Below are 24,333 nucleotides of genomic sequence, written 5' to 3' on the forward strand. Positions count from 1 at the left end.
ATGATGATGAGGATTTTACAGTGGGGCAGGGAGAGCAGTAGAGAGCCTGGCTGACAGTGTGTTTTTGTGCACTGGTTTAAATAACATATCAAATTTTTAAGCTGAGCTTGTCCTAAGGCGAGGGAGTGGAGAGTGGCCCCCCCAAGAATGTCTGGTTATATTAGTCCTCAGCAACAACAATTTTGTGCTAACCCGATTAAATTCTACGATTGGCAACAAGAAAACAACCCCCCCCCCCCCCCCCCCCCCCCGGCCACTGCCTCATTGCCAAAAGCTTTGTAATTATAGAGTTTTGTATTATAATTGTTTGTGTGCACCTTGTCAATGATTTAGATACAAAAAGAATCATGTGAAGATTTGAATCGTGTGGTGTGGTTCAGTTTGGTTCAATAATGGGACCTCTGAAGTCACTTGAAAAGTGCCAGGGATGCAGTCTTTCTCAATTTCTTGTCCAGGTTTTTGAGACACACTTTCTGTCATAAAAGAAACAACACTCAGTTCTGTTTAATGGATCTTCTTTTAAAACCTGGTTTAGAGCATGATTCTTTTTTTCAGGCTGGCAGCTGTCAGCCACTAATACTGACAGGCAGTAACTGACAGACATGAAGAAAATGGCCGGTGAAGAAGGTTGAACATCTATGAAGCTGAAAGCAGATTTATTTGTCTTCATGGGCCAGCCAGAGCAAAAAGGTACGTGAATAACACACAACCTAAATCCAACATCCAGCCAGAGTCGTTTGCTAACATGTTAGCATAGCATGTTAGCCGCTGTTAGCCACAGCTAGCCATTGTTAGCCACAGTTAGCCATCGTTAGCCGTAGCAGTGTTAAATGGCCCCAATATATCACAACTTCTCCGAGCATTTTGTATGTTTTTCTGCCCCATAATGACCTAAATTGAAGGAAGCAGGTTTATGCTCTTAGTTCTTTGTAATCTCGGTAAGTACGTGTGCTACAAACTCTCTTTCTCTGGTTATATTAATGACAGGTAAATGCCAGTCAGGGATGTCACAGCAAACCTGTACAGATGTAATGATGCTATGTTTTGTTAATGCTACTGGACAAATCAATTCATCTATTCATTTCATTCTTTAAGGTGTTGAATTTTAGATTTTTTTTAAGTGAATCAATAAGTGTCAGAAAAGAGAGACAATGCTGTCAGAATTTCTGAGAGCTAAGCAAAACAAAAAACCCAAAGAAGTTCAATTTAAAACCAGAAACCATGTAGAAACAAGCAAATCGTCATATTTCAGAAAGTTAAACCAGCTAATGTTTGGAATATTTGCTTAGTATATTACTTGAACTATTGATCGTGAAATAATTGATGGTTAATATTTTTCGTCACCATTACAAATCTCCTTCTCACTTGAGTGCACTATAGATTGAAAAAAGAAAGTTGCCAAAGGAACCACTTTAGACACTTCATCACATAATCATGCCTTCAGAATTGAAAATAGGCAATATCCAAATGTGCCATTAGAGCTTTAGCCATCGCACATAATCATATCAGTGGATGTAAAATACATTCAAGAGAAAACAAAAAGCTTTGGGTTTGGCTGAAAGGTCAGATCTTACACTGATGGGGTCGTCAGTATGAGAGCTCAAAACCAAATGGGTTTATAGATTTAACCAGGGGAGGATTTTGGTGGCATATGGTTGGGGTGAACATGTGGGGACAGGTAGAACAGTAGCTGTATGTGTGAAACAGTGGGTGGGCTTAGCAGAGCTTTGTGGTGGATGTTTCTGCTGGCGGGGGCAGTTAGAAAGGGCAGATATACCGGCGGTCTGTGGAGCGTTGCCCATCGCTGGCAAGTGGTGGGTGGGGGAGGGCGATCCTGGCAGTCTTGGAGTAAGTCCGATAAACAGCTCTTCTCGTCTCCTGCTGGGTGTGTGTGTGTGTGTGTGTGTGTGTGTGTGTGTGTGTGTGTGTGTGTGTGTGTGTGTGTGTGTGTGTGTGTGTGTGTGTGTGTGTGTGTGTGTGCGCGCGCGGAGTGGGGGGTTTAAAGCCTGATGGCAGACAGCCAGCACCAGTGATGGCACCAACTGTCCCTGGCAGCCCGTCACTCTCCACTGCCATGCTGAATGAAGCATCTCTGTGTGTGATGGTGTGTGAATTGAAGTGTTTCTCTTTCAGTTACTGGTCAAGTGTTGTCGTATTTTCAGATATTGATATATATAAATATCACAATGAGGCAAATTTATGCAATGTAACCTTTTAACTAATCAAACTGTGCAGCAATATCGACGTGTGTGGATTGATACCTAAGCGTACTGTTACTCTGTTCTATTTTGAGTATAGTGATAGCATAGTATAGTATAGTATTAATATACCAGTGAAGTAACCTGCAAGTGTTTTCATGATTGTTTCATGGAATTTTACTGATTGCAACTTCTGAAATCTGACGGTTTTCCAGTCTACGATTGTAAATGGTGAACATCGTTTTATTGTCGTTCACACAGCCTGGGCACTGTGAAATTTTAATTAACATTTTCAGTATTTTTTTGCATCCTTTTCCACTGAATGATAAATCAATAAATCAACATCAATAGCGTCCCCCTATTAAGTGCAGCTATTGTTCATTCACAAAATTAAGATTCAAAAAATGTTGACACTTAAATCTGTCTTGTGTTGTAACATGCAAGTGATTAATTAAGAATAATGATTTTAACCTAAATATATTCAGAAGTTACCCATTAACATTCATCTCATAGATCATGACACACTCTTTGATTTGTAACAATACATTGGCTTCTTTTTGAAGTAAAATTATACGTCTTAATATTGATGATTGTGTCTCTGGTTTCACTTGGTATTAGATCAATACCCTTTCCTATGGTCTTGCCTACTCCGAATTTAAAGCAGTGAAAAATGCTGCGCTTTTATTCATAACATTAGAATAAAGTCAAACTTGTGCAAAACAATTTTTTTTAAATGTCATTAGCTTTTAATTGTAGCTTGTTTGAAATTACAAATAAAATAGTTTAAAGATATCACTTCATTGTTAAGAGTTACATGAGAAGATCGATAATCATACCTCTTGTAAATTTGAAACACAAGAAGCTACAGCAGCAGATTCCCCTATTTCCCCCCTACACTAAGTTCAATGGCTGCTGTGTTAGCTTCATATTTAACACACAAATTTGAGAGAAGTATTAATCCTTCCCCTAACTCTCAGCAAGAAATTGAAAAAAACAAAGTGAACTGTATTAAATAGAAATTCATAGAATGATAATCATGATATGATACTGCTGCAAGTATAAATCCGAAATCAAATCTGCTAGTTGTTTGCAGAATTCTTCTTTGTGTTCAAGTGTGTGTGTGTGTGTGTGTGTGTGTGTGTGTGTGTGTGTGTGTGTGTGTGTGTGTGTGTGTGTGTGTGTGTGTGTGTGTGTGTGTGTGTGTGTGTGTGTTAATTGAATTATGTCTCCAGGTGAATCCTCTAGTAGTCACTGTACTGTGGTTCATACTCAGTCAAGTGAGACAGTGCTGCTCCCCTCCTCCCTCTCCCCCATTAATCACAACCTCATAAGACACTCACACTCCTCCATCCCTCTCTGTTTCTTCATCATATTTAATCACCTGCAGTCAGTGGTCAGGCAGATCTCAGCTCTGCGATGATTGGCTGCGCCAGAGAGTGGGCAGAGCCAGCGCTGATGCATCACACACGTACCAGCGCAGCAGGACAGATCCTCTCTCTCTCTTTCTCTCTCTCTCTCTCTCTTGCACTCTCCCTCCCCCTCTCTCTACCTCTCACTCTGCCTTTCATGCATACGCCAGAGCGCAGACTGCAGCAGAACGCAGGACCAGCAGGATTTTCCTCCTCATACTGGAACAGCTGAGAAACCAGAGAGACAGTCACCTGTCTCTCCGAGGAGGAGAGCTAGGTTGTTTTTGGAGGATCCTCTGAGGAGCACCCGACCAACAAGCTGCCGACTGTGTAGGTGAGTGTGTGTTGTATATTTGCATCCATATGTGTGTGGGTTCACTGCAGAAGAAGCAGCACTGCAGATGACCAGGGGCTCTGCTCATCCCTCTCTCCCCTCCCCCCACTCTCCTCCTCTTCATCTCCTCTCCTCCTCTTCTCTCGGAGCATCTGTTAACAAGTAGGGACTTTAGTCCTTTCTGAGTGTACAGTGCTGTGTATGTTGTGTGTCTGCTATAATTGCTTTTGCCACAGCTGGACCCAGCAGCTGCAGGGTGGACATAAAGTGCGCCTGGCTTTTTCTTGCCTCTCGAGTGATGTGTGCTCTGGTTTGGCAAGAATCAAGCTCACTGCTAGTTTTTTAACTGTTTTTAAATAATCCTCCCTGTTGCAGGTTTGCATCTGGCTCTTAGAAGCAGTTGTGTGGACTCCTACACACACTCGCATCCCTCCTACTGGATTGGCCCATACCCCCCCCCCTCCCAACCTGCCCCTCATCCTCATTTAAGGACAGGATGCCTGGCTCTGCGCCCCTGTGCTGAGGAGGCGTCGGCGGGCAGCAGTATGGGCGCTGCGCTGGCCAGCATCCCCACAACCCCCTCCACCACCGATCTGTCACCACCACGCTGCCCCACCGAGACGGGCGCTCCCCCCAGCCCCGCTGATGGGCGAAGACACTGACGCCGCCCCAGCACTCAACCACCGCGGCTTCCTCCCCGACCACAACTATGTGACTGAAGTAAGAGGATGACAGGGGAAGAAGAGCATGTCACACTGTGTGTTTCAGTGTTTCCCCATGTGAGCGTGTGTCTGTGTCAGACTTTCAGAGAGTGTGTGTGTCTGTTCGTGTGTGCAACGAATTGTGTGTATGCTTGGCTGAAAAATCAAGCATAGAACAGCTTCCTAATCTTAAACTCTGTGTCGATCAGTGTTCAGACAGAGTCCGACATGACCGAGTCAGCAAAACATCATTGACAAGTTTTCATCTCCTCTTCCTCATCCTCTCATTAAATTCTCTTCACCTTTCATTCCTGGTCTATGTTTGTTTGTGCTTTTGTAATCAGTTCTCTGCCTCATGCAACACAGCTATTTTGTTGCACTGCAGGGAAGAATTGATCTGGCCTATGTCCAAATGTGTGTCTGAGTACAGAGTCTCTTTCTGTAACGGCAGAAATTTCCAGAAAAAACAAGCCAGAAATTTCCACCACATGCTCATTTCACCGCATTTCATCACACACATGTCCTCTGTGTTCCTCTCTGTTGAATAGATCAGGTGCACTGAGTTCCTTTGGTTTGTTTTGTAAAACAGACGGATTACAACCCTGGATAACCCTCCCCCCTCCTCCCTTCGGCTAATCTCAGTTACTCCTCTAATCTCACCTGCACACAAGCTTCCTGCCTGCCGTCCTTACTGTCTGTCCCCAATCTGTTTCCTACCCTCATTATTCGCCACGCCTCTTTGACCAGAACAGTGGATTAGCATGTGGGGGGGTGGGGGGGATCATAAATGTGTTGCGTGCTCAATTTGTGATCCTCCTGTCATCGCAGAAAGGGCATTGTGCTTCCTGTGTCCGTGTCGTAACATAATTTCGCTCACGCAGAGGCACTTACTGTAGTCAGGGGAGACCTGTAGTGCTGCCTGTTGATTGTGTAAACGCTTGCGTGTTCACTCAACACAGTGGATTGCCGAGAGGATTAAAGACTATTTCTGTTTGTTTCACCGTCCGCTGTTTGTCTGCGGGTGTATGAATGAGTATGTGTTGTACACTCAGTGTGTCCATGAACAATATTTGTCTTTGTCCATTTGAGAGAAGGACTGTGATGAGTGAGTGGCAGAAAATCTGTTTGTAACATCCATCGCCGACCATCCATTATTGCCATAGCACAGCCCATGATGATAACATGCTGCTTTTCATGCTTGGCTGATATGATTGACAGGTCGTCTCCACCCACCAATAATGGCAGTATTAATTATTCCACACATCCCGGGCAGACACAGGGTGAATTGCTGATTAGCTCCCACCAGGTGGACACACCACTGAGCACTAATGGTGTGAGAGGGACGTGCAACACATGGAGCGCCAAAAAATAGATAAGCGGCAGAAGAATAAGCGCAAATTGTGCTTTTAAAAATCAATCTCATCAGAATTCCGCTAACGACAAACAAAGACGACATCGCGGCACAAATTAACAAATGATTCATTACCTGCCTCTTCTTCTAGATCCACTCCACCCCCCCTCCACCTTTCCTCCATAATCACCCCACCCCCGTCCTTCTCCCCCCATTTCCATCCCCCACTGCACCCCACTTCCCTCCCTCTCTGTGCCCCCATCAGTCCTCTAATACAACTCACAGCATTGCCTAGTGCTGAAGTGGCGCATCTGCCAAACTATTATCCAACAGTGCTCTTAAGGCAGCTCAAACACAATGTGCCTCTGTATGTGTGTGTGTGTGTGTGTGTGTGTGTGTGTGTGTGTGTGTGTGTGTGTGTGTGTGTGTGTGTGTGTGTGTGTGTGTGTGTGTGTGTGTGTGTGTGTGTGTGTGTGTACGTGTACGTGTGTGTGTGTGGTTGTGAAGAAGAGAGGCAGAGGGTGGTAGAGACAGAGTGCATGTCATCTTATGCTTGGTGTGTTTTGTTGTCTCCCGTGTCTCCATCTTTCTTTCTGTATTTTTTTTCCTTGTGTTGTTGCATTCATATTCATGTGTGTCAGAGTGCAAACTGTGTGTCTTTCTGTTTGCTCGGGTCTGTGTATGTATATGTATATGTATGTGTGTGTCTGCAAGTGTTTTGTGTGTGAGTATATGTGTGTGTGCGCGCATACATAACGGTGTGTCTGTAGATCTTCCCGTGGGATTCCCCCTGCCCTTTAACTCTTACAGGGGAGGGATGCTTAACCTCCTCTCCATCCCTCCCTCCCCTCCGTCTTTCCTCCATCTCTTGCTCCCCTCCTCTCTCTCCCTTTGACTTTCTCAGTGTCTCCCTTAAACTCACCTCCAGCTGCAGTAGCATTAAGTGAATGAGGAAATAATGACAAATTCAAAATGTTTCCATTTTCATATCTTCGTTTGTAAGTTAATGATGTCATGAATAATTCACAAATATAAGCCCCGTTATTATTGTGCACCATATAGAATATAGTGTCTACCTATGGAGGGGAGATCGTAAAACGACTCATTTCAAGGACCTAAAAGACACAACCTAGTTTTTGACAGAATCCAGTTTAGAGAGTAGCTTACACAAACTGAAAAACACAAAAATCACAGAACTACGTGTTCTGGTAACATGCATCTGGATAATGTTACAGTGACAATGGTCATCATAAAGTCCACAAACAGGGAAATTGCAAATGCAACTTCGAACGTGAAAATAGAAAATATTTTGTGCATCACATCAGACCTGAACATTTAAAAATTGTTAATCTTCATTATATCAGTGTCACATGGGAAAAAGGGAGAGAGCAGTAAATGATGCTCACCTCCAGAACATATTTCCATATTAGGAGGAGACAAACTGAGACTCGGTCCCATCAGTCATTTATCTCTGTTCATTTCTCTTCATCCTCCAGCAAACCCTACATGTGAATATTTCGTCTTACATAGGTACCGTATGACCATGAACACACCACTAGGAGATTTTCTTTGGTGATGGAGTAACTCAGTCCCTACCCTTCACCCTTATACCCCTCCCCGCCAAATCCTTCTTACTTCCTTACCTTGCTGCCTCCCTGTTGCCCTCCTCCCTCCTTTCCCTTCCCCTCCAACCTTGCTCCTCTTGCAGGGCTGCTCCTGGCTATAGCCTGAAGAGCTCCGCCCATCCTGTCCACCCCTCTCCACCCCGGAGTCCTCCCCCAGGATGTTGAGCCCCATCCAGGTCCTGTGCTCCGACATCACTACCCTTTCCCTGGAGCCTGAGCCGTTTGCCTCTTACACTGAAGGTGTGTGCTCTCTTCTCTCCCGAAGGTCATATCTATGTTACACAGTTGCGCCACCTGACCCCAGTGTGAGATGTGAGAGTTTATGTGTGTACGCCATGTGATCGTGTGTGTGAGTGTGAGTGAATAGTTTGAATCAGGTGAATTGTCACGTGAGTCTGATTTGTCTCTGTCCGTGCCGTTTCATCTTTTTTTGTCCGTCTCTATTTTTGCACCTTCCTTTTTATTTTTTGTCTCACTCTTGTCTGCCTCACTATGTGTGTGTGTGTGTGTGTGAGTCTGTGAGTTTGCATATTAGTGTGTGTCATTGGTCTCTTTAAACAGTTTGGCCAGATGACACCTAATTTCCTTGAAAGCTTAGCTATCTTGCTTCTCTTTCTCTTGGATATGGAGGAAGACACACCCATCCTTGCAAATGAAAACACACAGACCCACTTTCTACTATATAAAAAATCACCAGTTACCAGTTATTTTCTAAATCTTTGGCTAACAAAAAATTACTTTAGGATTAATTGATCATCAAAATCATTGCAGATAAATTTCCTGTCAATCAACTAATTGCCTAATCATTACAACTCTGAATGCATGCAGATGGAAAGATAAGAACGACAGTGCAAAAAAAGGACGAGAGTTTTCTGAGGATTACATTTCAGTATTTATTTCAGGCTTTTGCACTTAATCTGAGTTTCCACAGGGTGCAAACCAGCTAAGCTCTTAATCTTTTTTTTATGTTACAGTCTCGAAAAATGTGTTAGAGAAAAACAAATTGATTTGTATTGAAAACCGACGTTTCAGTCGGTCAGAGGATGAGTTTACAGTCAGATGAAACCGAATTACAAGCAGGTTTCACTTGTGCTGACGCTGGTGGCTTGGTTTGTCCTTGTAATTGTTTGTGTCTATAACCAATTAGGCTCACACAGGCTCTGCTCCATTATAGAGATGTGTGTTTTGGAGAAATGGCAGATTCCCTGCTGCGCTGGGCTTAAATCAGTCCTCTCCACACATGTGCACTTCTAACACAAACACACACACACACGCCAGTTTTTTTCCCAGATAACACCAAAACTGCAGGACAGGAATCAATTCAATGTCGTGTCCCTCCGGCAGTTTCTCCCCTCAGCTCCTTCGCTCCCTCATCTCTCCTGTCCCCCCCATTTGTTTCTCTACAGGGTAATTGGAGTACACACTTGTGCACACGTACACAGGAAATGCGGGTGCTTGAGCTTCAGCGCAAACACACACACCCTCCGACACAGACACACACTCACATCTCCCGCTGAGTGTGGCTTGTCTTGGCTTTAAAGGAGTGTGTGTTTTTGGCTCGGCTTTAAGGCTTCATGTTTACCCAGACCCAAGATATCTATAATTGGGACTGTAGGACGCCTGCTCCCCTCCCTGTCCCTGTAGTAGCCCTTCCCTTTACGTATACCAACTAGGCACATAAACCTCTCCTCTCCTCTTCCATTTGTTATATGTATAATTCAGGTTATGGTTGAAACAGTCAATTATTCAGCTAAACAGCCAAATGGTTTATCAATTTTAATGCTTACTTTTAGCTTTTATAGAATGCCAGATAAATGTGAAAAAATGTAGATATCAATATTTTCCCAAAACCCAAAGCAACATCTTCAAATTCCTCCTTTGTACAACAAAAAAATACATAAACAGTTTACAACTGTTTAATATTAAAACAGCAGATCCTCACAGTTGAGAAGCCGGAAATAAAGAATGTCTTGTATTTTTGCTTGAAATAGTTTATTAGTTTGTTTAGCGAATCAATGAACTGACCGATCAGTTCATTTCTATCAGTCAGCTGTTTAGTCCCTCTCTCTAAAAGCAGCGAAAAATGTCACACATCATAAGTGCCATTTCACATTTCAAATTTGTTTTGCTAAGATATTCAATTTATAATATTATTTTAAACAGTTAAATATTAACAATTAAGATGGTTGTTAATTTATTTTCCGTAGTCCACTTATCAGCTCTTATCATTGAGGAGGTGCTCTCTATGTAAACACCTCACAGTGCATTTGAGTTCCTGTGCTTGTATCACTTGTGCATGTTGTCCGTGCTTCTCACTGTGGACTTGGTTCATTAATGTTTGGGTGTCATTGTTCTGTGTTAATATATAGTGTGTATGTGCATGTGTGTGTGTGTGTGTATCTGTACTATGTGTGCAGCTCATGCTCTTGTGCTCACACTATGTTACCCCAGCTCCTGCAATATGATGAGTCAGACAAACTGCTGATGCTAATGGCCCGTCTATGGGAGACACACACACAGCTAGCTTGCTCTAAAGTAGCACATCTACACTATAAGACACACTGACACACTCACATTGAATCATACACTGGCCAGCGGTGACTCCTGGAGGAGAGCCACAGCCGGTGTCCTGCAGTGGTTGTGTGTGTGTTCTTCAAGTTTTGTTTTTCTGTTGCGCCCCTCTAATAAGGAAACTGAGAGAGACAAGTTGGTGTGAGCTGTGTGTTGTGTGGTGTGTGTGTGTGGTGTGTGTGTGTGTGTGTGGTGTGTGTGTGTGTGTGTGTGTGTGTGTGTGTGTGTGTGTGTGTGTGTGTGTGTGTGTGTGTGTGTGTGTGAGGGAAGCCGAGACACAGAGGATTAGAGAGGAGAGTGTGTGCTCCATATTTTATTCAGCTATCTTGTGTACCGCCTCTATGGTTTTGCTTAGCTTAGCTCTTTCTCTGTGTTACTTGAGTAGAGAGACAGTTCTCTGCTCTCTCTCTCTCGTTCACTCTCCCACACACAGAGTATCAAGCACACCAGTTTGCAGTCCATCCTCACGTGCACTCAGAACTATGTGTTTTTAACGTTGATTGCACGTGTAGGGTGTGGGTGTTTGTATGACTGCCATCATGAATTAATAATCTGCATGTCCTCAATGTGGATCATAGCGTGCGCTGCATCTCCATCCATTAATTGACGAATATTTGTTACTGGACAGAAGTGCAGCGCCATAATTATTTCATGGCTTCTTCTTCCTGTGAAGATTGGATTGATGAATCCCACTTCCTGCTTCACCAGACTGCCATATACGGTTAACTGTTACAAGTACCGCAGCCTCTGGTTGGCTCTGCTTGTTACTATGGCAACCCCTGCTCACCGGAGGACCCCCTCCAACCGCCTCCGCCCCACCGCCTCTTCCCTCCACCTCCCTTCCCAGCCTTCCCATTCTTCTACCACAACCAGCATCATCTCCACTACAGACATGCGAACACACCGTAAGGCAGAAGAGTGCCATGGGGGGAGGGATGAGAGAACGACAGGGAGCTGAATGTGGAACGACAAGCAAATGAGAGAGTGAAACGGGGCAAAAAGAATGAAACTGGAGAAGGAGATGAAAGATGACAAAAGAACACGAGGGGGGGCTGGATTTGAGATGGAGAGATTGCTAAAACAGAGGAATGAAACTGGAGCTGTGGTGAAGCAAACTGAGAGATCAAGTGAAATAATGAATGGAAAGAGAGAAAGAGGCATCCGGTATACGTAGTATATCCGGTAATACATGGAGTTTGTCAGAAACAGGGTGAATAAGGCTGTGTTGGGTGAAGAGCACTCCCTGCCTCCACTCATAACATCTCTCTCAAGGCCACCAGGAAATAAGCAAGTCTGCAGCTTTGAATCACTCTGACTCTCAGTAAAATTGCTCTCCACGCTCTGTCTTTATTGCAGTCAATGCTTTTTGAGGAGCATGTTTAAAAAAAAAAGGACGACTTTAATGAAAACATGTTGGGATACAGCATCTGAAACTTGTATTATTTTTGAGTTTTTGGTTGTGTGGCAGCAGATCTGAGGTTATGCTGAATGAAATCTGTGAGGCAGCACAGCCCATGGATTGTGCAGCTTCTTTTTTCATTACCTTGGACAAATAACACATTGGGTTTTATGTTTTTTAGTATATATATATATATATATAGTATAAATGTGTAATATTAACAGACAGCCATGAAACAATCAAAAAAGGTGGCCCACTTTCATTTCCTCTGTGCTTGATCATCATCTATTCTTTTAAGACATACACTATCAGTTCAAACTGATTATTTTTTGCAGTGTTGCCACTGAGCAGAGTCTCTTCTGAGGAACTGACTGTTGTGCTAACCAGTCAGCCTAGCAGTTTGCAGCAGTGATGGAAAGACTCTTTAAAGAAATAGTTTGACATTTTGGCAAATGCACTTATTAGCTGTCAGGTTGAGAATTTGATGAGAAGATCAATAACACTCTCACATCTGTAAGCTTAGTTTAAAGCATAAAGACAAGAAATAGAAGGTGAACTGCTGGCGTGGCTCTGTCTGAAGGCAACAGAAGTCTTTCTGCAGGACACCAGAACATCAAGAGCTGTTACTTTAAAATAGCTTTGTAGTAGTGGACATGCAAACTTGCAAATTCAACAAAAAACGGAAATGTATATCCTTTATATACCTCCTTTATTGGTGGTTGTGATGTGAAGTAAAAAAAAATACATATATAATATATATCAAATTTGACAACAGAAGCGTAAGGATCTATGTTTTTGTTCCGTTTCAAAAACTCCAATCAGCACTGAAGACATCGCCATGGTGATCAGCATCACAAGCGGCTTTATCTTTCACAGCTTTTTTTTTACAATTTACAAAACTGTGTGAGATTAATCCAACCACAGATTGAAATTTGACAACTAAACTGGATATTCAGTTCACTAAACAGATTGGAATAAATAAAGAATCAAGAGACCTAAATCAGAAAAGAGATAGATACAAAATATAAACATTAATATGGCTTTTTTTAAATTTTAAATTCACGATCACAGCAGCAGACTAATAACTATTATGGTACAGTATATTTACTGTATAAACATCAATCTCCATCACAAATCGGAAGTGAAGGGAGGATACAGATAACATACAATGTTAGATTAGCTTCATATGTTGAACTCACATGCTCCTCTTTACACGATGTATCCGAGAGCTTTTCTACTTCGGAGTCTGTGTACTGTGTGATGCAGGGTGAGCCAGTGAAAGCACTGAGTCAGTAAATCCTAAGTGGTTAATGATGTGCTGACTCATCATATATACAGAGTTGTCACTGAGTCAGACTGTGTTGGCGTTTCGGGACACGGAGCCGGTGATGGGGACATTGTCGTGAATATGCTAATGAATGTACTGAAAAATAATATTTGAAATGATATAAAATCACTTATGCAAATACACACTCTGAGTCGTGTCTACACATACAGACATCACACTGATAGTTCTTACTAATACGCACACGAACACACACACAAACTATGAACTCTCTGTGATCCTATGCGTCATTGTGTATGTGTCACTGTCACATTGTGTAGTGGAGAACAGATAACACCTGTGCATAATGTCAGACAGCTGTGTGTGTGTGTGGTGTGGTGTGTGTGTGTGTGTGTGTGTGTGTGTGTGTGTGTGTGTGTGTGTGTGTGTGTGTGTGTGTGTGTGTGTGTGTGTGTGTGTGTGTGTGTGTGTGTGTGTGTGTGTGTGTGTGTGTGTGTGTGCATCAGTGAATGTTTTGACGGGCTGATATGTGCTTTATAATGGGAATCTCCCCTGACAGCTTACACACACTTGCAGAACACTTCAAATATTGTTTTATTCTACACATCATTTGCATATTTTAAATCCACGTACATGTTAATACAATGAATCTTGTCTGATCTCTAATCTCTGTCCAATAATTTACAGTCAGATAAACAGTTTAGATAAATGAATGATGACTTGTGGTCAATTAGCTAATGGCAACTCTCTTTCTCTCCCTCTCTCTTTCTCTTTCTCTTTCTCTCCCTCTCTCTCCCTCTCCATCTTTGTCTCTATGTCTCTCTCCCGCCAGCTGATATCATCTCCACTGTTGAGTTCAACCACACAGGAGAGCTCCTGGCCACAGGGGACAAGGGGGGCCGAGTGGTCATCTTTCAGAGGGAACCAGAGGTAGGCGCACACACCGACGCTTACACACACTCAAACTCATACACACAAACACACCATTTTCATCTCAGCCGCAAGAACAGCAATGAACCTACACAGTCACCCCTCCAGCTACACTTAAGATTGATTGATAAATAGTTGATGCTCCTGCCGGGTCCGAGTATATTATTATAGCTGTGCGGATCAAGGTGAAGGTGACTGAGTGAATCGGGCCGCAGGTGACTGTACACACGAGGAAGAGCACATTTTTCCTCCCACATGTTTTCACGTCCCTTTTCTTCCATATATCCTCCGTTTCTTTCCACAGAGCAAGACTGAGCTGTTCTCCCAAGGAGAGTACAATGTCTATAGCACCTTTCAGAGCCATGAGCCCGAGTTCGACTACCTTAAGAGTCTGGAGATCGAGGAGAAGATCAATAAGATCCGATGGCTGCCTCAGCAGAACGCTGCACACTTCCTACTCTCCACCAATGTAAAAGACCCCACACACACACACACACACACACACACACACACACGTAGAGGAACAAGGATGGTGTAGAAGTAGTGATGTGCCCGTGTGGAAAAACTCTTTGCATGAACCCTTTTTGAGTGATCGCGGTTTTAAACAGCGTTATTTGAGCTCTCATGGCTTGAGTTACTAATGTGTCTTACTTAACAAGTTTGTGACAGTGTGAAGAGCTTGGTGATGGAGTTGTAAATTAGGCTGAGACGGCTTTATCTTAGGTAAGAAAGGAGGCTTTCCCCCTGTCTACAGCGAGAACAGTTGCTCGTGTTGGATCCCAATTTCTGCTGTGCATTAAGGTCCATTCATCAGTTTACATTCTCTGTTTATGGCTGTATTGGAAGATCCCTATTGAGTTTCCCTCAGGCTCCTTTTATTGATTTATTTAAGTACTGGATTATTTATGATTGAGGGTATCAAATATGTAAGACCTGCTCCAGCGGATGGGTGGTGCTGCTGCTGAGACGTCTGCTTGTGTCTGTCAGTGATGGTTAAACAAAGCCCCGCTCCTGTACTCATTCTGAGGCTCAGAGTCCGAGCTACAGTTTAGTGTGGTGTATTATTTTGTAATTGTAAATATAAGTCAAGTATCTGACTTAGCCTTGTCTTTGTAAGATAACGTCCTGAGCTCCAAGCACATTTACAAGCACCGTTGGTTCATTTTTCACACTTCTGAATTACCTTTTGTCTTATCTGATTCCTTAATGGCCTCGTTTGTTTTTCCAGATAAGACCATTAAGTTGTGGAAGGTGAGTGAAAGAGACAAACGGCCTGAGGGATACAACCTGAAGGATGAGGAGGGTCGCATCAAGGACATGTCCACCGTCACCTCCCTACAGGTATCTATCTATCTATCTATCTATCTATCTATCTATCTATCTATCTATCTATCTATCTATCTATCTATCTATCTATCTATCTATCTCTCTTTCTTCTCTCTATCTATCTATCTATCTATCCATCTACCTATCTACCTATCTATCTATCTATCTATCTATCTATCCGTCTATCCGTCTATCCGTCTGTCCGTCTGTCCGTCTGTCCGTCTGTCTGTCTGTCTGAATGCACACACTAAAACATTCATAAATGCAGTGGGTTGCTCATCATAACTGGGTCAGTGGGCACAGATGTGTTTGCATGTGCAAAAGTGGGTCACTGGCACAAAGGTACATGTGTGTATGTGAGAGTGTGTGGGGGGCGGAGAAATCTGTTTCCAGCTGTAGAGAACAGCTACACAACATCTGCATGTGATCTAAATTAGTCACACTATCAGTGTTTGTGTTCTGTCGAGGTGTCTGAGGACATGTGTACGGTGGTGAGGGTCCCGCTGTGTTGTATCCAAATAAGGACACATTTAAGCAAATAATATATTGACAAAGATTCTCTATGTTAAAGCAAAATGAGATTTAAGTTATGCACCAGTTTGGCTCTTGATTTTACAATCAAGTGAGAAGGTTGGGGTTCTAGCTCTTATGTATTATTAATGTCAAAGGAAGTTATTCCTGAAATATAAATTCTGGATATAATAATATGATTTACATGTAAACTTTCATCTCTCTCTTTCTTTTTTTCTTTCTAGGTACCGGTGTTGATGCCGATGGACCTGATGGTGGAGGTGAGCCCACGGCGAGTGTTTGCCAACGCCCACACCTACCACGTTAATTCCATCTCCGTCAACTCCGATTATGAGACCTACATGTCCGCTGATGATCTGAGGATCAACCTCTGGCATCTGGACATCACCGACCGCAGCTTCAGTATCCTTTTATGGGTGATTGTGCGTGTGCGTGTGCGTGTGCGTGTGTGTGTGCGTGCGTGTGTGCGTGTGTGCGTGTGTGTGGTGAGGAGAAGAGACAGAGAATAACAACCACACATGCAATATATCTATAAAAGCTTGAATATATTTCCTAAAGCAGGAGGACACAGATAATTGATGCATACATTAACACATGGAGGCTTATACAGTACTCAGCAATCAATCCCTGCCTCCCTCTACACGCACACACACGCACACACACACACACACACGCACACACGCACACACACACACACACACACACACACACACACACACACACACACACACACACACACACACACACACACACACACTTACATTTATAACAAACTCCCACATTGCAAAAAAGAAAGAAGTGTTGGGGGTGGGGGACTGTTATTGTTGAGGAGTGAAAATGTAGCTTAATGAATAATTCAAAAGCTGCATAAATATTTCAGCCCCTTTTTGACTTCTAATCCAGCTCAGTAGGGCACCGCACAGTCACAAAGCCATGACCCAGACAGGATTTATAATACTACAATTTATTTGAATACGGAATTACTGTCCCCCCCCTCGAAATCACCTCAAGATATATTTGTATTGGTTTACTTTATATCCGCTATAAATCATTTACATTGTGTTGGTTATGTATACATTTACACACACTTGTTTTTATTTTGTATGTAGACAAAGGGGCCTGTGTGAGTTTCCACATCAATTAGATATGTTTCTCAGTCAGCGATTAAAATTGATAAGGGGCTGAATAGGTAAATGTGCACACACAGTATGGTCGACTTTAGCAGGTAAATCAATTCAAGCAAAAAGCTACAACTGCAGATTCACATGAGCCGACTTTCTCTGCCGTTTTCCTTAATGATGCTTTCTCTCAGACATTGTGGACATCAAACCAGCCAACATGGAGGATCTGACAGAGGTGATAACCGCTGCTGAGTTTCACCCCCACCACTGTAACCTGTTTGTCTATAGCAGCAGCAAAGGCACCCTGCGTCTCTGTGACATGAGAGAAGCAGCGCTGTGCGACAAACACTCCAAATGTGAGTAACCCGCTGAGCTGGAATGGAGACGCACACACGAGAGTCCTCAGAAGGTCTCAAAATGTCTGATACTGGGAGAGTTCAGTCTACAAGCCAGGAAAACACTGCTCCTCACATATTCATAGCAAACCCTAGGTTTTTACATTATTGTCCTAGATTTAGGTTTCAGACTATTTGTTTGTTTTTTATCTGACTATGTGGATCAATAAACTTGCTAAACTAATTTTGTTCAGGCTTAATTACCATCCATTGGTTTTCTCTGTAAATCTGCCGTCCATTTTCAAATTCATGCTTCCCCCAGCTTTCTTTGATATCTAAAAAAAAAAAACTTGTCCCTGTTTTTTTTTTGTACATCACCATGGACTAGGTTTCTTTTTTGTGTTGATATTTAGAAAAGCTATTTAATTGTTTTCTTTTGAATATACAAATGTTTATACACAGTTGCATTCAGACAGCAACATCAGTCCATAAAAACACAAACATCATCCATGTAGTTTTTGAGCATCATAGACTACACTCAACATAAAGTCCCATCTGAGGCATTTCTTGATGTCTAGATCATTAGAGATAAAGACACACATACAGTACTATCAGGTTTGTTCCTGGCATCTGACCTACTTCTGTGTCCTCCTCTCCACTTTTTCTTTCCTACCCTCTCCAGTGTTTGAGGAGCCCGAGGACCCCAGCGCCCGCTCCTTCTTCTCCGAGATCATCTCCTCTGTGTCTGACGTCAAGTTCAGCCACAGTGGCCGCTACCTGCTCACCAGGGACTACCTGACCGCCAAAGTCTGGGACCTCAACATGGAGAGCAAGCCCCTCGAGACGTACCAGGTGTGTGACTGAAAAACGAGGCACACTGAATGTTTTATCTGAGGCTCGGCTTCTCTCATTAATTTATTGCAGGGAAGGAGAAAATCTACTCAGGGAAAAATGAATTAATCAGTGGTTGAGGAAGCATTCACATATTTTCCTGCTCCCAAAGATACAGGATTATTGAAGATCACAACTGGAGTTTAAGATGTGTGGTATAAACTAGAATTTCCCTCACTATATACTGATATACTCTCTGCTACTCTTGGCAAAGCTACTACTGTGTATTGGCTGTTTCATTCTTGCTTCATCATCACTGGCACATACATTGGTACTTTAATATCTTCATACACAGCCTGTATAACCCCTAAGTTCTTTCCTCATGAACCTGCTGATATTGTCATTGCAACACTAAAATAAAATGTAAAATAACTAAGCGAGATAAAAAACAGATGTTGCTGTACAAAACACAATGAGCCATTGAACTGGGCTGATGGATCTGAAAATGATTGTGATGGTCAGTCAGGGAAAATCTTTCTGAGAATATTGTTGAAGTCATAGAGCGGCTGGGGTCTTTCTGCGTTGAGTGATTAGCAGGAAGGGATTGGATCCAGCTTCCTCCGCAAACCTCAGAGGATAAGCGGTATAGATAACGACTGGATGGATGAGTTTCAGAGACATTAACAATCTACCTCAAGCTTCATTGACGCTTCTCTTGTGGATCAACACCTTAATTAGTTATTTCCTCAAATTTGCCACACATCTGTATGTCAAAATCAGGAGAGTTTCAAGTTACTTTGGGGACCCGGGCAATAGAGACCTTGATTCTCATAAATTTTGTCATTACTGGACTAACGTAATCCACTGCTTTCTGGGACCCCCCCTCAGCTCAGGGCCCCAGGTAACTGCCTGCATTGCCTACCCTGTTCACACCCCTGCTCAGAATTCTGTACATAATCCAGGTTCTGTGGAGTATTCATTCTTCAGGCAGAATTGTTGCTGTCCCAGATTCTCTAAATAGAACCTTTTTTATCAAACTGTATAACTTTCTGTATTAAATGCACTTCAGCTCATACATTTTTGTCACATGTTGTGTCCTAGAGACTTCAGGGTGACTAACTGTTCCTAAGAGAGGACATCATCATCCTGGAAAGTTTTGGCACAATTGGAGATAGAAATGAATCATGGGAACAAGGCTGACTCTCACATCACAGTACTTATTGATGATTAGATTTTTCCAAAACCTTTTAAGGATAATTGGATTGATTACGCGCCAGATGATGCACCTCTTCTCATCAGGCTCACCCTTGCTGAGTTTTTAAATTCAGGCTATAATCCCTGGATGCATGTGTGTTGTGTATGTATGTTGGGGTGTGAGACCAACACAAAAAGCAATTTATCATTATACCATGTATTTGGGTGGAGAATAAGTGGGACTTAAAAAGTTTCACTTAAAACACTAAGCTGATAAAAAGAGCTTTTTCTGTTTATTATTCATCTTTCACACATCCACACTCAAATTGCCACTCATAAGTGTTTACATTATAAGCCACACCCACTTGTGCTGATGCATTCGTGTGCAGCAGAAGTATTTATCAACTCTTTTTCCGGCGAGTGTTCAGTATTCCTGCCGCGGGCGTGTGGTGTGTGTCTGCCTGACGTGTGAGGGACCGCGAGGCAGCCATGAGTGGGAGGCTAAGACGCACTGGAGCTATTTATAGGTCGCCAAGTCTCCACTTATAAAGTGAAGCGGGAAGGAGGGATACCTTACACAGCTCCAGACACCTAGATCTGCAATGCAGCATGGAGAGGGAGGAAGAGGAGGGAGTGAGGGAGAACAGTGCTGAGGGTTTGGGAGGTGGTGTGAGGATGGTGTGATGAGAGGAGGAGAGAAGAATGAGGGGAGAGGTTGTAAATGAGAGGATGAGGCGAGGTAGCGATTGCAGTGTGTGGGTGAATGGAGTAAACGGAGGGGGGTGAAAAATGATAACTCAACAGATTTTTGGTAAATCTACACTCGTATTCCTCCTGGAGCACAGGAAATATGCACAGATCCACGAGGGATGAGATACCGAACTCTAAATCAGGGATTACGTGGACGAGAATAAAAAAAAAAAACAAGACTGTATATTAGACTCCTGCTGACAGTGTATCATTTCACCTCATGCAGAAAGAGCCACAGGGGAAAACCAAAACGTCACCGGGTTTGATGTACAACCATGAGCCGACCTCAGCTGGACCTGTTATTGATTGCGTGGCGACTGTTGGCTGCTGACTTTATGCAGAATGGGAAAGCAGGGGAGGACTTAATGCAGAGCACGGGCGGCCGGAGGAAGGTGTCGATTTCAAACCTTTGCATCACCGAGCAGACTCAGTGCTGACACAGGCCGGTGGAAGGAAAGCACGAGAGAAAAGAGTTATTAGGGAATCAGTGAATGTGTGTGTGTGTGTGTGTGTGTGTGTGTTTGTGTTTGTACGTGTGTGTGTGTGTGCGTGTGTGTGTGTGTGTGTGTGTGAGAGAGTGTTATCATGCCCTTGGTGGGTTTGATAATAGAGGGGGCTGGATGTTAATGGATTTACTGATATGGAAAAGGAGTTTAGATTAAAATGTACTCCTGGCTCTTGTATTGCTGAGGGTTGGTGTTGTGTCTCATTAATGTGGCCTTCAGGGAGGTTTCCATTACAACTTGCCCACATTTAATGTTTTTTGTCTCTGGTGAGATTTGTACGTGTGTGTGTGTGTGTGTGTGTGTGTGTGTGTGTGTGTGTGTGTGTGTGTGTGTGTGTGTGTGTGTGTGTGTGTGTGTCTGTGTCTGTGTGTGTCTGTGTCTGTGTGTGTCTGTGTCTGTGTGTGTCTGTGTCTGTGTCTTCTGCTCACTCTTCTATTTATAGTTTGAATTGAGAGTCCAGGGAGTAGAGCTGTGTGCTGGACCTCATGTTTAATCATATCTTCTTGTGTGTGTTTCTTCCTCCAGGTTCATGATTACCTCCGCAGCAAGTTGTGTTCCCTTTATGAAAACGACTGCATCTTTGACAAGTTCGAGTGTGCCTGGAACGGCTCGGACAGGTACCGTCTCTGTCTGCTCTTGTTTTTGTTTGCAAATGTCTCAGTTGAGCAGAGGAAGACTGCTGCTCGTTGGGTGTTGTTAGGCTTTTTAATGGCGTCACCCAATTTCCTAAAAAAAACATACTTTTCTAATTCCACATGATGGTATCTTGCTGTGTTTATAGTTTCAGTTTTATGTACCGAGGGTTTGAGAAAACTATCCATCACTCAAAATACAATGGAGCCATCTTTATAACATGCAGCATTTATCGTGGATTATCTACAGTAAACACAAGAGGATGCTGATTTTAGAAAGACATGTTCCTTTTTTCTAAATTAAACTAAATCTTTAACGGTATCAGTTATTGATTTAGTTTATCTATAATGGTCATGTTTGAGTTTTACATGACTATATAATTAATATAAGCAGCATTTAAATTTGACATGAGGTTGAGGTGAAGCTAAATTGAGCTACTTTCCTTTACTCTTGTGGAGGTTATTGCATATTTTGAGTGATCGATTAGATACCTAATAATAAAAAAGGGTCAAATATGTCACAGGCATAAGGATAGAAAAAGTATCTTAAAATCGTAGTTACTCTTTATTACTGAGGAAACTGCGTGTTTCTAAATAAAAATTTGACTGAATTGAAGGTAACGATATAATGGAAAGTCATGGCTACTTTAGTAAAAGAAAATGAGAGTGTTTGAGTGTTTCTAGTTCGTAGCTGGACCCTCACCCTTCTCCTCCTCCTCTGTGCAGTGTGATCATGACCGGAGCCTACAACAACTTCTTCCGCATGTTCGACCGCAACACCAAACGCGATGTGACCCTGGAGGCGTCGCGAGAGAGCAGCAAACCCCGAGCCGTCCTGAAGCCACGCAGGGTGTGCGCCGCCGGGGGGAAGCGGCGGAAGGACGACATCAGCGTGGACAGCCTGGACTTCACCAAGAAGATCCTCCACACGGCCTGGCACCCGAACGAGAACATCATCGCCATCGCCGCCACCAACAACCTGTACATCTTCCAGGACAAACTCAACTCTGAGATGCATTAACGAAGGGATGTCAGTGGCAGATATGAATGACCTCACGTCTGAACACACACCTATGCCAGAATGTACTCATGAACAGACATGCGCACCCGGGAATATGCCTAACTCATAGCCACACACACACACACAAACAAGCAGAAAACACTCACACGTATGTCTTCTCTGCCACACTCGTTCACCTCCTGCCAGCCGACCCAGAACTGAAAGGACCTAGAAAGGGCTAGAAAGGGAAGAGGCTGGATTACACAACGGATTATGGATTGAAAAATTGGCCGAACTGTGGATTTGTTGATTGTTAACCTCTGGATTGTGCTTGATGGTGTGTTGATTGCTACAGCTCAGCCCCCCCAGACTAGAGAGATGTTTACATGTTTGTATTTTTTTTCTTTAGGCTTTATTCCTCCTCCTCCTCCTCCTCCTCCTCCTCCTCCTCCTCCTCCTCTCTATATTTGTGTGCTTGAGAAAGGCCTATTCTTATCCCTTGCCCACAGTTTTGTGTAAAACCCTTCATGGTTGTCTACCAGCGACACTCATGAAAAATGGGGCATTTACGTAACTGCCGGTTTAGTTTGATTTCAGATCAGCGACCCCACTTCTGTTCGTGTAATTCGTGAAATGATGCTAACGATGACGACAATTTGAAGTGAGGCGCGTGATGTGCAAAGTATGAATTTCGGGGGGGGGGGGGGGCCGTCCCCTCAACCCAAGTGCACCCAGAAGCCTCGGAGCTCGACTGGACCGTGTTCAGTGAGGTCAAACCTTTACAGTCCTGCAGAGAGAAGCAGAAGTTCGCAGAGCATCACACCGCTGCCTGATGTAAGGACACACACTCATATCTGCTCCACACGGTGTGTTTCAGTCCTCAGTGTTTCCTCCGCTGAAACAGGTCGTCCAACTTCTCTGGTGGTGGATTCTGCTCCTGGTCTGGGACTGTGTTATGTGCTGTTTTGCCGTTAAGTACAGCTCAAATCAAAACAAAAAATCGAAAAAAAAATAATTTAAACAACGAAGCAAAAAAGACGCTGCATGTCAAACAGATTTTAGCCTAGGTGTTTATTAATTGACTGACTTGACTGACTTGGCTGCCTTCTTAACCATTTAGACCCAGCTGTACAAAGGCTTCAGGGGCCCGCGTGGCTCCGTGCAGCACGAGCAACCATAGATGACCGAGCTCTCCTACCTTTATTTGTGTCTTCAGACACTGACGCATGTTTACCAGTGTTCGGTTCATACACTTACATGTGCATTTTGAATGAGAATCAGACTCGACTCAAACTGAGAGCGGAGAAGAGTGAGGAATGTTTGATTACTCTAAAAAGAAAAAAATCAAAAGGGCCTAAATGGTGTGTGTATATATCAACAGTTTTTGACATGTATGAGGTTTAGTTTTTTTTAACATCTATAAACAGACTGTGGACTCGATCCTCTGTATCGATGATTGTTTCCAAAGCTACAGCAGGGAGATGATACTTTAATCTCCTCAGCCTTCCTCACTGATTTCTTTGCTGATGTGCAGAAGCTTTTATTTTTAGAGAACAGTTTATTCTTTTATTTATTCTCCTTTTGGAAACTTGTAAGTTTTACTCCACATCCTGACCAAACTAATGTCAATTCACATATTTTTATGTTCATGTTTTTTGTCGACAAAATTGTCAAATGGACAGTTATAAATAATGTTAATATGTTTTTTTTCTGATTAAAGATTTCAACAAAATTGCATCCAATGAGCGTACAGCTGTGGTTTTTTATTGCAGTTTAATTACAGAGTAATGGTCATATAACCATTATTATTTTATGGCTTTAATTTAAATGAACATTAAGGGGTCCTTATTACAGTATGTGATATTAATGAATGTGGGCTGAGGCACCATCTAGTGGCCTCAAGTTTATTACATCTATTGATAAGAGATATTCCAGGATTAAAACGCTTGTTATAAATGCCCTGTTATGAAGCATATGAACTGCAGGATTATTCCCAAATGTTTGTTTGACTTGTCGACCAACTCAGAAATAAAAGTTAATCTTTGCTAAAACTACATGAACACACAAAAACTTCATGACCTCCTGCTGCACTTAGAGCAAAATAAGCTTTTCAATAATTTGACTGATGTGTGTGATAAGTAATATTAGTTTTTTTTCTTTCTCTGCCTTAAGTCTGTTCATCTTGTACTTCTGATTGTTTTGCTTCTTAATAAATCTTAAAAATTTTTTAAATTTTAATATCTTTTATACATATATTTTAGCAGTTAATAGTTTTTAAACTTTTGACTTATAGTAGTAAAAGTA

General features: G+C 42.7%; 1 protein-coding gene across 4 annotated transcripts; it reads left to right on the forward strand.

Moving 5' to 3' along the window:
• The first annotated feature begins 674 nt into the window (after positions 1–674).
• Positions 675–22,111, forward strand: LOC117769067 (serine/threonine-protein phosphatase 2A 55 kDa regulatory subunit B gamma isoform). 4 transcript variants are annotated; one of them, XM_034597657.1, is made up of 12 exons: positions 675–690; positions 3,778–3,941; positions 4,317–4,660; positions 7,700–7,858; positions 13,706–13,803; positions 14,108–14,272; positions 15,031–15,144; positions 15,885–16,062; positions 16,973–17,137; positions 17,799–17,968; positions 20,923–21,014; positions 21,756–22,111. In XM_034597657.1, the coding sequence occupies exons 4-12, from the start codon at positions 7,777–7,779 to the stop codon at positions 22,048–22,050; spliced, it is 1,359 nt and encodes a 452-aa protein (XP_034453548.1). In that variant the 5' UTR covers positions 675–690; positions 3,778–3,941; positions 4,317–4,660; positions 7,700–7,776; the 3' UTR covers positions 22,051–22,111. The 4 variants fall into 4 exon arrangements, with proteins under 4 accessions (XP_034453548.1, XP_034453549.1, XP_034453551.1 ...); XM_034597658.1 differs by lacking the exon at positions 675–690 and having other exon boundaries at positions 3,692–3,941; positions 14,108–14,273; positions 15,032–15,144; XM_034597660.1 differs by lacking the exons at positions 675–690; positions 7,700–7,858 and having other exon boundaries at positions 3,692–3,941; positions 13,704–13,803.
• The last annotated feature ends 2,222 nt before the right edge of the window (positions 22,112–24,333 follow it).

This window comes from Hippoglossus hippoglossus, chromosome 10 (genome assembly GCF_009819705.1).
Source record: "Hippoglossus hippoglossus isolate fHipHip1 chromosome 10, fHipHip1.pri, whole genome shotgun sequence".
Lineage (NCBI taxonomy): Eukaryota > Metazoa > Chordata > Actinopteri > Pleuronectiformes > Pleuronectidae > Hippoglossus > Hippoglossus hippoglossus.